This window comes from Pyricularia pennisetigena, chromosome 1, assembly GCF_004337985.1.
Source record: "Pyricularia pennisetigena strain Br36 chromosome 1, whole genome shotgun sequence".
NCBI classification, from domain to species: Eukaryota; Fungi; Ascomycota; class Sordariomycetes; order Magnaporthales; family Pyriculariaceae; genus Pyricularia; species Pyricularia pennisetigena.
The window spans coordinates 2079570-2093180 of NC_043740.1; the positions used below are offsets into that span (position 1 = coordinate 2079570).

General features: G+C 51.5%; 2 protein-coding genes across 2 annotated transcripts; one reads left to right on the plus strand and one right to left on the minus strand.

Moving 5' to 3' along the window:
* Positions 1-768: 768 nt before the first annotated feature.
* On the plus strand, positions 769-8677 carry PpBr36_07189 (uncharacterized protein; the record flags this gene model as incomplete). Its single annotated transcript, XM_029894327.1, has 3 exons — positions 769-896; positions 978-8067; positions 8156-8677. 3 exons carry the CDS (start codon positions 769-771, stop codon positions 8675-8677), a joined length of 7740 nt encoding a protein of 2579 aa, XP_029748774.1.
* Positions 8678-12916: 4239 nt separating this feature from the next.
* Positions 12917-13332, minus strand: PpBr36_07190 (uncharacterized protein; the record flags this gene model as incomplete). The annotated part of the gene is made up of 2 exons (XM_029894328.1): positions 12917-12942; positions 13122-13332. 2 exons carry the CDS (start codon positions 13330-13332, stop codon positions 12917-12919), a joined length of 237 nt encoding a protein of 78 aa, XP_029748239.1.
* Between the last annotated feature and the right edge of the window lie 279 nt (positions 13333-13611).

A 13611-nucleotide genomic window follows, 5' to 3' on the forward strand; every position in this document is an offset into this window, starting at 1 on the left:
GACGAGCGGCACCTGGGCCGGAGTCCTCGGGCTGCACTTTGGTAATTGTAACAAAACACAGACACTTGCAAACTTACAAACCAGAAGAAATTCACAGACGGGAATAGCCCGGTTCTCCGTTTCCCCGCCGTCATTCCTCACCTCGCAAGACTACTTCACTACTACGTTGACGCCGTCACCGCCCAGGGTCTCAACGTCGAATGATTCAAGCACTACGCCGCACAGCCTTGGTCAATCATTTTGGTTAGCGACACATTATCCAGTTCTCCTTGCCACGACACCGGTCCTGCCCAACACGCCTCGACCCTGAAAGTGCAAGTGAAAGGTCTTGCTCTGAATCTACCGCAAAAGCACCTTGTCGGCTACGCCGCCTTCACCTTGATTTTGCTTACGAACCCCACGGCCCGCAGCTGCAACTAGCGGTTTACAGACCCCAGTTCGGTTGAGTGCGTACCTGGTAGTGCAGTTGGCAGGATAGCTTCGAGAAGTGATCGACGCACGCAGGCCACCAATTCTCCGACGGCAATCGATACGACCCCATCCAACAAACCACCATCTCGAAAAAACCAACCGCCCCAGAGCAGACGGCTGCTGCTGCTGCCGCCGCTAAGCTCCCATTGATGGGCCCGAACATGTCTCTCACTAAGGTCGTAACACAGATTGTCGATCTCGAGGCTGCTTGAAGGGACGTACCAAGTACATTCTGAAGTGGGGAATAAAAAAAAGTCAAGCTCGATCTAGGTCGGCGTCTTCTCGTCCTCCTTCACGATGGAAGGATCCGCCATCGCGCAGGACGAGTTTGAGCCGCCGGTGCGCATCATAGATCGATTGAAACAGATCTCAGGCTACACCTGGGACGAGGACAGTCCCATATATCACACCAGCTATGACACTTGGTGAGTGCTGGACAGGTTGGCAACCAAACCTTAGGGGGCTCGCACTGCACGATGGTGATTCTAACCTCTTTGGAATTTCAGGCACGTCAGCGGAAGCCGCTTCGTCCCTGCCCATGTCGCCTTCCAGTCGCCGACGCACCACACACCTGTTTCGGCTTCTTCGCCACCAATCACATCTTCCTCCCTGTCGAGCGCGACTAGTCCTACCTCCTTGACCAAGTCGAGCCCCGTCCGCCCTCCTGGCTTGTCCGATACACACAGCAGCAACGGACTGTTCTCTGTTCATTGTGAAAGCTGCAGCGAATGCTCCGCCGCCTCCACGTCACCATCGTCCCAGACACACGCAACCGAAGCGCCCCTTATCGAAGAGCCCGTCGTGGCTCGGGTGTCTTTCCACGTGCTCCGCGAGGAAAGGGCCTTCCACATTGCCAAGAACTTGGTTGCTGGCAGCGATAGGCACTGCGAGCACATTGCGAAGCCTCTAGAGCTTATCAGGTTGGCAAGACTGCCAGGTGACCGCGGCTCTGTCGCTGTGACCATATACAGTGATGCGGGCGAGAATTACTTACCAAAAGTCCTTGATCTGGGCCCGGCTTTTTTCAAAGCTCGAAAGACAGAAGAAGGTCTTGAAATCATCAAGAAGTCGGATTTTAGGCTCGAAGACCCTATATCGCTACCCAACTTTCTGGATTTCGCGATTGGTGCGACTGAGTGCCTGGAACTACTGCACCATGGACAGGGAATCATTCACGGGGAGATAAGAGGGGACGCGTTTCACTTTAATTTGGACAGTAAAAAGGTCAAGCTTGCGTCGCTGGGTTCGGGTGTTAGGTCCTTCGAACGTGGGTTGACGAGCACCGGCTGGTCCGCATTGTCCAAAGAGACGGGTGCCAAAAATAAGCTTCTCTTCATCAGTCCGGAGCAGACAGGCAGGATGCCAGTCGAGCCGGACACACGCACCGACATATACTCACTGGGTATCCTATTTTGGATGCTTCTCACGCAACAGCCTGTCTTCGTTGGCGCAACGCCCTTGGACGTAGTCCAGATGGTTCTCAACCGAAGAGTCGTCAACGTATCCTCGGAGCGGATGGATATTCCCGAGGCCATTGGCCGTATCGTAGCCAAGTGCACTGAAAAGGATATTCATGACCGCTACTCCTCCGCCAGCGGGCTACGCTACGATCTGGAGAAGGTGAAGCAGTTCCTCATAGATGGCAACTGGTTAGCACTCAAGGAGTGGCAGGTTGCGGAGAGAGATGTGTCGTCATTCTTCCTGCTGCCACCAATAATGGTTGGCAGGGAGGAAGAAAAGAGGCGACTGGGCAAGATCATAGAGCGTGCAGCTAAGGGCCATACGTTGAACTTGAGAGCCAACCCCAACAGATTCTCCGACGGTTCGAACATGTCCAACGAGTTCCCCGATGGTGCCACCATCAACGCCGAGATTTCCAGCGATGGAGCGAGCTCCGCAGACGGCAACACCACGAGACATAGTGGGTCTTTCACAAACACACTCTCAACAGACCTCAGGTTCAGGAATTTTTACCAGCCAAACCAGAGCTATGACGGAAACCCCCTCTTCTCCCCGGACACGCTGCCCTCGGCCAACCCTAGCTTCTATAGCGCACGAGCGTCGACAAGGCCCTGGGACAGGCACCAGTCGGTCTCGTTCGACACTAGAAGTCTCGCAGATACTGTAGTCAGTGCCGAGAGGGACCTCTCATATCGGCACAGCAGTGCGATCGACTCTGTCAGCCTTGGAAGACAGTTGGGTTCTGCAAAGCTTCGACGTAGAGGACACTGCGAAATCGTTTTGATCGAGGGTGCCGGCGGTCTTGGGAAAAGCTGTTTGCTGGAAGCAGTCTGGCCCGAGATGAGGCGTAAAGGATACGCTGCCAAGGCCAAGTTTGATACCGCGAGGAAGGACCCCTTCGGGCCCCTTCTCAAGCTCCTGTCTTCACTCTTCAGACAAGTCTGGGGAGGAGAGAGCGACACCACCACGCCACTTCACCAGGCTCTGAAGCAACAGGTGTTCCCCACATGGAAGTCCCTACACAAACTTCTTGACCTTCCAGAGTTTCTTCTTGGTACCGTTGAGCCTGTCATCCTGCGAACTATTCCAATCGTCAACGGTGCCCCGGCCCCAGCTCACGGGAAGCTCGTGCCTCGTGCCGTTCCCAAACGTCGTGGCTCATCACCGGGGTCTTCTAGCTCCTCGGCAAAAAACGTCCGCCCCTCGACGCAAAGCTCACACGACTTTTTACGTGCTGGTACCTCAACAAAGTCGATTAGGCTGATGAACTCGTATCTTGATATCCTCAGGACCTTTACGCACTACAAGTTTATTTGTTTCTGCCTGGAAGACCTACACTTTGCCGACGATGAGTCCATGGATCTGATATCACAGGTCATTGCTGCGCGGCTAAACATGCTGATCCTCATCACGTACCGGCCTGAGGAGATGACCGCGGCCAAGATGCAAAAGATCCTGACGCCGCCTGATCTCGAAGACCCCATAAAATCAACAGGGCTGACCATCACAAGAATCCCCCTTTCGCCACTTGTCGAGGATGACATAGCCAAATATGTTGCGGCCACAGTGCGCCGCCCGCCAGAGGAAATTTCACCACTTGTGTTGGTCATTCAGTCGAAAACAGCGGGTAATCCCTTCTATATGAGAGAGATGCTTAGTGCATGCCACCGCAAAAAGTGTGTATGGCACGATTATCGAGAAAACAAATGGAAGTTTGACCTTGACCGCCTCTTCAAAGAGTTCGAGGGAGAGCAAAATTATGATGTTCTCAACACTGATTTCATCACTCGGCGACTTGACGAGCTCCCAGCGGCATCACGAGCTATCCTCTCGTGGGCCGCACTTCTCGGGACCAGCTTCTCATTCGAGTTCATATGCCACTTGCTGAGCGGCGAGTTTGACGACGATGGCAAAGATTGGCATAGTGGCCACAAGCCTACAGGTTATTCTCAAGATGAAGCAGTCGCAGGCCTCGAGGCTGCCGTGCAGGCTTACATTGTGGTTCAAGGTGATCGGGATGACCGCTTCCGCTTCGCGCATGATCGTTACATCCAAGCCGCAGCCAAGATAAACTCATGCGATACCCGCAAGATGCATTTCATTGTCGCCCAGACGCTTATGAAATACTGCGCAAGGGATAACCACACCAAGGAGAACACAGCTTCGCACATCTGCGAAGCTCTGGGAATCATCCGAGCACAAGTCAAGCACAGGATGGCTTATCGCTCGCTTTTGTACGAGTGCGCCGAGGTGTCTACAGCGAGGGGCGCAAGGCCCACTGCTGCCAAGTACTTCAGCGGCGCAGTGGCGCTGTTGCAGACGGATCCCTGGAACGAAACAAATGAGGATGTTTCTTATGATGAGACGATGCGACTATACCTGGCGGCAGCCGAATGCTACCTCTTTATGGGACAGCTGCAACTTGCCAGTGGCGTTCTTGACACTATATTCGACTGTGCAACATCTGCCTTTGACAAGGCTCCTGCTTGGGTACTCCGGTCTCGCGTGTATGCCCAGAGTGGCAATTCGACAAAGGCCCTTGCGTGTCTAAAGGATTGCCTACGTACTATGGGCGTTGACTGCAGGGAGGACCGGACGGTTGAGCAATGTGATGAGGAGTTTGAGAGGCTGTCGGCTAAAATCCAGAGCATGGAGTTCAACGACGTGTTGCAGCCTCGGGTAACGCATGATGAGGCAAGGGCCGACTCGATTGGTGCAGTGCTGGCAGAAGCGATTAGTGCCGCCTGGTGGAGTGACTGGCTTTGCTTCTATCAACTGTCTCTTTACATGCTCGAGATGCATCTCACCACGGGTGCGATACCTCAGTCCCCCATGGCCTTCGTCCAAGTCTCCATGATAGCCCTCGCGCGGTTCAACAGGCTCGTCCTTGCCAAGGATCTGGGGGAGTACGCTTTCGCGCTACTGAACTCGACACACGATAGCTTCTCAATGGCACGAGGCTACATGATTCAGGCCAGCTTTGTGGGACACGTGATTCAGTCCGTTGGATTGACTGCGGAACAACTGGAATCCTCCCTGAATTATGCCGCGTCCGCTGGAGATCGTATCTCGGCAATCCTTGGGTTTGGTTTGTATGCCCAAGTCAGGTTCTTTGCCAGTGAGCATTGCGTCGACCTTGAGAGCATCTGCAATTACAGCTGCGAGGAGATACCAAATTGGCAGCTTGATTCGCGCGGTGGCACCATGCTCATCGCTGTGAGGCAGGTGAGCAGAGCACTCCAGGGGAAGACGCGAGTAAGCGAGGCCTTGGATGTCATGTCGGATGATCAACATCAAGCTCCTGCATACAAGATTTGGCTCGAACAGGCCATGGAAAACACCAACCGAGCCCTGATTTTCTATGAATCCCTTGAGATGGCGCCCCTGTTTCTCTATGGGCATTATGAGCGGGCCGCAGAGGTGGGGAAATTTTGCGTCGAAAATTCTGCGCTGATCTGGTCAGCCAGGAACACGCGATTTGCCATGCTCTTCTATGGCCTGGCCATCGCCGGACTGGTCCTGCGTCAGCGACAGGATCCTCGTACCGGCCAGCGGACAGCCCCGGATAGCGCCACTGTTCAGGACACGATCCGAGAGCTTGAGAGACTTCACAAGCAAATTGTGGACTGGCAGGTGCTGGACAAAGTCAGCTACTATTGTTGGTCCAAGCTTCTCGAGGCCCAGATTGCCGAGCTGACCAACGCACAGGGCGTGGCCCTGCAACGATACGAGGAGGCATTGGACCACGCCGCGGAGCACGACTTTGTTTTTGAAGAGGCGCTGGGCAATTACCTCATGGCGGGCACCTTTATCAGGCTGTCGGCGAGGCGATCTGCATGGGCAGCTCTGAGAGACGCACTGTCTTCCTATCGGCAGATGGGTGCTGCCGGTGTTGCCGAGTACATTGAGTCGGAGCACAGCCTCCTCATGCGTGGACCTACCGTCAACCCCCGGCTCGTCAACGCCGGAACGCAGACAGAAGGTGACGCAGAAGCACAGAGTAAACACTACAACGTTCTCGGGGACGATAGCGCCGCGCAGCAGCTTACGGACCGAGGCGTGGCCATGACGGATGCCAGCAACGATAAAGTCGGCGCCTGGAGGAAGTCGATGACCACCGTTGAGTTGGATAGCGGCCTCCCATCATTGGACGTCGTCGACTTGCACGCCATATTACAGTCTTCACAAATCATATCGTCAGTGCTCAATGTCGACGAGCTTCTCAAGACTATGTGCGACGTCATATTAAGTACCTGTGGTACCTCGGCTACACTGGCTGCCATGGTTGTCCAGGAACAGGGTGCAGATGTCCCAAGAGCCGATGCAGCACCCGAGTGGTGTGTAGCAGCCAGCGGTAACCCCGAGAAGGGCGCTGAAGCACACAGTCCGCGGATTCCTCTCACAAACGCATCCGTGGTCGCTGAGAACGTGGTGTTGTATACCACACGGTTCCGCGAGGCGGTCTTCGTTCCCAACATCTTAACCGATGATAGGTTCAGCAATGTGAGCGCCACCTGGCTGCAGCGCAACCCGGCCGGGAAGGCTGTCATTGCAATGCCAATTTGTCACGGCGACAAGCCCTTGCTGGGCGTTTTGTATATTGAGGGTACACCCAACTCGCTCTCACATCGGTACAGAGATGTGCTTCAGCTTCTTGTCAACCAGGTGGGCATCAGCTACTCGAACGCGCTCACCATGAAAGCAGTCGAGAAGGTATCTGCCGAGAACGTGTCAATGGTCCAGATGCAGAAGCAGGCCCTTGAACACGCAATCGAGGCCGAGAAGAAGGCAAAGGATGCCGAAGCGAAGGCTAGGCAAAATGTCAAGCTTGCCGAGGAGGCGGCCAAGGCCAAATCTATCTTCCTCGCGAATGTCTCACATGAGTTGCGAACACCCCTCAACGGTGTCATTGGAAACTCGGAACTTTTGCGCGATAGCCTCTCCAACAAGGAGCAGCTCGAAATGGCCGACAGCATCCGCGTCTCCGCCGATCTCCTCCTGACGGTCATCAACGATATTCTCGACTTTTCCAGGATGGAAGCTGACAAGATGAAGCTATACATCATTGCCTTCAATCCCGAGGAAATGGTGCGCGAAGTCGTCCGGGCTGTATCGTACAGCAATCAGGAAAAGACGAGAAGGAACAATGTGCAGATCATTAAGGAGATAAACCTGCCTCAGCTTCTCATCTATGGGGACCCCATCCGCCTTCACCAGGTACTCGGCAATCTCATCGGCAACAGCCTCAAGTTCACCGATCGCGGCTCAATCACGATAGGGGCGCGGGTGGACTCGGAAACTGAAGACAGCGCCACGCTGTCGTTCTGGGTCAAGGATACTGGGATTGGAATTCCGCCAGCGCAGCTGGCCAAATTATTCCAACCGTTCAGCCAGGCGGATCCCAGCACAGCGCGCAAGTACGGTGGCAGCGGTCTTGGTTTAAGCATCTGCAAGTCTCTAGTTGAGACCATGATGAAGGGCAAAATCACGCTCGATAGCGCAGATGGCGTCGGGACAACTGCCATGTTCACCGTCAAATTCGACAAGGCAAGACCGGAGATCAAAGCAGGCGAGGCCCAGCAGATCAAACAAATGGTGACGTCTCCAGAGACAGCCCAAATGCGGTCAGAACTGCAGCATCATCACCGCCATCAACACTATCATCAATATTACCACCAGGAGAACCTGGAAGCTGCAAGGGCAATCCCCAGTGTAGTAGACCTTTCGCAGATTCCCAGAGAGATGATACGTATTTGCATCGCTGAGGATAACGCCATCAATTCTCGCATCGCGATCCAGTATGCCCATCGGCTGGGCTATACAACGGTGGATGCGTACGAAAACGGGCAGCTGGCGGTCGAGGCACTACGCAAGAAGGCTGCCGAGGGCGTACCCTATCATATTTGCCTGATGGACGTGCAGATGCCGGTTCTTGATGGCTACTCTGCTTCAAAACTCATTCGCGAGGATCCTGTTGAGGATGTGCGCAGCATTCTCATCATAGCGATGACTGCATCGGCCGTTGCTGGAGACCGAGAGAGGTGTTTGGCTGCGGGCATGAACGATTACTTGGCTAAGCCGGTGCGCTGTGACGTTTTACGAAAGAAACTGGACGCGTATGTCGTTGGTGTCAACGTATGTGTATCCTTGTTTATTTCATCTGTTTCAACATGACCGTTACTTTGAACGGCTCTTACTGACCATGACATTATCCTCTCTCTAGCCTACCGAGCATGCCAGCGAACAGACATCATCATCCTCGACAAGCCCAAGTGCAGCCTCTTTCCCGCGCTATGAGACGAATGGGGCAGCCTCTGACCCTCCGTCGAGAGAGAGTACATCAGCTAGAGTCTCACCTCGACCGAGCAGCGTGGAAAATTTTGCCTCACCAGTATCCGGATTTCTTTCGCCTGGCAGCGATTCACAGCGATTAGCTGAGGGCAGCATCGCTCCAGAGTCTAACGCGAGCTCAGCCAGGCGTCAGCCGCGGAAGCTGACCAAAAACAGAGGAAGCGCAGAGACGTCCAAGATTGACACCAATGTTATGGTGGTCGAGAAGACTCCTAAAGTCCTACAAAAGAAGAACGCGCCCCATCGTGCCGGCTCCACCGACGCGCAACATTATGATAGCCAGCCGTCCATGGGCTCAGGGAGGCTGGACGGCAACAGCAGGAGTCACAGCATTGCGTCTTTGAGTTCTGGCGGCAGTAGGGAGAAAATCGGCACCTACCCTGCTGACCATTGATGATCCGGATGAATATCCACATACGGAGGAGTAATAGTTGGGGAAGATTCAAATAAACCAGCTTCACAAATGCGGGCACATACACAGATCTGCGACTCATAACAGACATGTCGGCCAGAGGCCTTTTCGTCTTTGATAGACACACATATATATACCCCCTTCTAAATTATCCCCATTTGCACACCATATGCCTACGTTGCCTGCACCAAATGGTTTTTTCTATTCCTCTTACATTGTACATTCATTTCATGAAAACTTCAGTTTGGGTGGTGTCAGGACGGACTAGCATCAGGACTCGGAATTGAATTTAGAGCACGTGAGGAATGCTAAACAATATTGGCGTTGTTGGATGCTTAAGAACACATGCTTATATTTATGTTTACATATTTGCTATGGTTGAAGACGCTGAAAGCCACCGCCACGGACTCGGTTTTCCTTGATCGTGTCATCGCACCCGGACAGAACAGCCCACACCCGATGTAATCCAAGATTTTGGTCTGGTGGGTAGAATCTATGCAGTCGTTGAACGGCATAGATTGGACTGGGAGAGGGGTTTCTCCTCTCTGTCTCGTATTGAAATTTGGCAAACTCGTGTGTTGCTTGGCGGGTCATGAAAAAAAGGACGCGTCTGGCAACAGGTTGTGGCCCCCGGCTGTAAAAGGCCGCAGGTAACGGCCCACCATTCCCAGGAATGCAAAACGACTACAACCAAAGGGAAAAGTTTGCTGATCAAATCCGATTCGCGGGATTTCTCGACCTTCTATCATTTTTTCTTTGTCTGCTTCTACTCTTACCAAAAAATCCAAAATGGACAAGAAAAAAAGAAAGGCTGTTTGGTTCATATTGGCCTGCTCGAGCGGGGAGGTTTAATTCATTGCACTGGTTCGACCAGAGTTGGCCGACCTAAGGTACTGGGGTGGAAGAAGAAGAAGAAGAAGACGCGCGCGCGCGCGCGCAAAAAGAAAAAAGAAAAAAAAGAAAGAGGGAGACTCACACCTGCGTCTGTATCCGTACATACGCAGCTGCAGTAGCAGCAGGTAGACGCGGGCGGCAGGCAGCATCAGGATGTTCTGGGGTGTTCAAGGGGGGAGGGGCGTTGTTGCAGTGGACTTGTTTATATCTCGATATGTTCCGTTTGCACCCCTGGGCTCGGACCTTGGGCATACCGAGATAAAGAAAAAGGGGCCGAGTAGGATCTATACGTAGTGTTGGGGATACTCTCATGCATACTCATGACATCCGAAGGGGATGCGTTTTTTCCTTTTCTTTTTTTCTTTTCTTTTTTTTTTTCCCTCCCCTCTCCCTGCTTTGAACTTGGATGGCTACTTTGCAAGTAGGTCATCTATCCAGTCAGTTAATATCTCCACTGGTCTACAAGCACTGAGTTGTGCGGGAACCAGTCTAGCCAAATAACGGCTAGTTAGCCAGGTTCTTGGGCGTAACCTTGGCTTGCTCACCTATCGCACCTAGGCCTGTATCGGAAAATTCGGCGGGTAATTTACTCTGGTGCTTAGTAGGAGCTGGTTACCTATCCCCTTTGAGCGATTGCTACTCTCTCTTTCTTTCTTTCCCCCCTCTCCCCCTGTCCACCTAAAAAAACGGCCGTACTCGCTCTGCCTGACTCGAGTAGGCGGTGATGTGCACGTTGAATCCCATCATCGTTGCTTTCGTCCAAAGTTTGAGCTCATGTTGGAGCAGGACCCAGGAAAATACTCAGTAGTGAACGGATTACGTATAGATTATCAATCTCTTATATATCAGAAGAAGCTTTGGGTCACGAGTAGTAAAGCTCCCTTTTTGCTCTCTTTTCTTTTCTTATTTTTTTTTTTTTTTTTGGTCTGATGTCGTCACAACCGTTGGAAGCGCACGGGCTTTACTGACGATTTCACCCCTAACCGTTCATCAGCCACGCCTACAGGGAAGTGAGCCGCGGAAGAATCGACAAGACAAAAAAGAGAGGGGTGAAAAGGCCCACAGAATGCTACGCACGAACCATCGGGCGTTTTCCTGGGACGGAAATAGCATCCGTTCGGTCGTTTTTTTTTTTTTTTTTTTTTTTTTTTTGTTGTTCCCTCTCTCTCCGTCTCCCCTACCAAAATACACTACGGTGACTGTACATCGTAGTCTCATTTCCCCTTCTTTTTATTTCCGATTCAAGAACTGATGAAACACCTACGGCATACCGTAACATTTTCTACCCCTGTCAGCCCGCCTCACGTCATATCCTGGTTTTGCAAAAGGAAAACCATGGTTCTTATTGGAACATAGACGCTTGGCATTATACGACGCTGAAAACGCCAATCCAACTTTATGTACTGTAAAATTATTTTTTTTCCCTCTTTGTCTCCTCATTGTAGCATGCTCCGTCAAAGACACGACGTGCAAGTCTCATGTTTGTGGCTTGTTATGGTCTGGCGCAGTCCTGTCTTTCTCTGTTGGATGCACTCTGCTGCATGACTGACAGGCCGCATGCGCTGATCAGAAGAAATCATAATCGAATGTTTCCCTATCATCACCGCATTCGGTTTTATCCATTCGTCTCCTTCATACATTCATGACGATGATGAGGTAGGAAATAGCTGAAATGGCACATTCAGGCTATAGTCTCATTTGTAGACCAGCCTGACGGTTTCCAACGCTTTCCAAATTGGTTGGCTTCTTCCCAAGTTCAGAGTCAAAAGGGATCTTTAAGTTACCCTCAAGTACGAAGGAAACCCTCTCAATCGATTGATTGATCCGTTGAGGTATCTGATCGCGATTTTTCTTTTTGGTAAATCTTATGGAAAGGCACATACCGTGGTGGTGGTGGTGACTGTCGACGTTACTCCAAATGAAAGCAAAGTTTCCTGCTCATGGTATATCCCGTCGGTGATACATGTCTATCGTGTGCTAGGTACGTACTATGTACCTGTTTGCACGCCCTACCCCTACCTCGGCACCATTTTTTGGCTTTGGTTGATGGCAGCTAGACATGTTGCACTACAAGACGTTTTGTTCCGTCAAAGGAGAAATGGGAGCGAGTTTCATGGCGTGTACAGTATTTTGATTACATTGTATTCCGGAAGTAAAAGACAAGACAAAAAAAAGGCTGAGTAGGAATAAAAATAAACACATGCAGCTCCAATATGCAATGCAACTCAACCAAGACACAAAAAGAAACTGCGCCACATCATCTACCATGTAACAAAGACGTGTATGTATACTGCAGCTATTTGCCAAAACAAAACAAACAAAACACGTCCCAAATGACCTGCCCGTTTGATTGGGGGGAGGGGGCGGTTCCTTTCTTTTTTTTTTTTTTTTNNTAGGGTGCTATAGATCTGGAGCCAGTTAGGGCGGGGTGTCGTCGTATTTCTTCGAGATCCCGCCCTCCCGCATCTAAACCAAGGTCCATTTATTTATTACTGCTTACATCTGTATTATTATATGATGAGTATTAACCCCTCATCGCGGTAGTCGGTCAGTTTGCGATCTAGACTAGCGCACGACGAGTAATTACAGTGCTGGTGTTTGTTTTTGGAAACACATCAGAATCAGAATCGGTAGAGTCGATAACCGGCGAAGATACCTACTATGGTAAGCTAAAGTAAAAATTTTCAACACATGTCGACCAACTGGAGAAAAAGCACAGGCGGCCCACCATGGATACCTTACCTTGCCGGGATGATGTGAGAGGAAGAGAGAAAAAGGTACTCCGTAATTACTGTACTGCAGGTAAGGAATGAGGCAAACTGACGACCCACTTTCAAACCCGAATTTCAGACCACGGAGGAGGAACCCGGGAGGGGCAACGTGATGAACTCACCGGTACCCAGGCCAGGTCAATCGAAGAACTCGCCGAATCCCAAAGAGTGGACTTGCCCCATTCGGAAGTTAGTTCGCGTCAAATATTAAAGGACGGACGGACGCAACAGAGTACTGTAGTGTACGGCCACCTTGGGTTTGTAACTCTCCTCCACCTTGGTCAAGCGATAGATGCAGCGAGGGAACAAAATGTATGTATCGTGATAATTATGATAATAACAATAAAACAAGAACAAAAAAAAAAAAATACTTCCCGATCTGGTCTCGGACGATTACGAGGATTTTTTTATTTTTTACTTAGCGCGACATGCCTGAAAAAAAAAAACCCCTACCGGCAAAACATTTGCCCTACTCAACTGCTCGCTACTCGGCTCAGCCCCTCATGGATGAATTTGCGCTGAGTTGACCATTTTTGTTGGCTAAAGGCGCTTGAAGTCAGCGGCTGCCGCTGCGGATCACACCTGTTGGGATTTTGTTGTTTTATACACATATTTAGATTTCTCCTTCAGGAGTGGGAATGTGTGCTGGACAGTAGATGCAGAAATTAATTGGCGGGCATGCTTGTAGCCGATAGCACGCCGTACATATGTAAAACCCACCAAACTTTCTTCCATTTCGCCCGCCCGCCCGCCTTACTTACACGCCCTTCCGTCTTCGTCGACGGGATTTTCTGAACCTGGCTCGTCCAGCCCAGGGTTTTGACCCTGCTTGCCCACTTTTTGCATCGACAAGGTCGTGAAGCCCGCAGACGATGCATACAACTGTACCCTCGGAAGTCTCGCCAGACCTGTGGCACTGTGCTCCAAATACGCAGGAAGTCCTTTTTTAATGTGTGTTTGACTCTTATCCATGTCGGGGCTGCCTGCGCAGGCGAACTGCTTACTCGGTGACCTGTGCTTGCAATTTCGACTGGCCTCAACTTTTTTTTTTCCCTCTCTCTCTCTCTTTCTCTATATTTGTTCCTTCATTCTTTTGGCAGTTGGCCGAGCTTGGGACGGTTGCATGTACGGGAACGTGCTTTCCCTCGATCCGCTCGCAAACCCCGTCTCAACTCGCGACCGTAATGCACTCAGGGCAATGAGAGCGGTTGGACGGGTGGCATACGGTTAGGGAGGTGGTAACAATTGCAA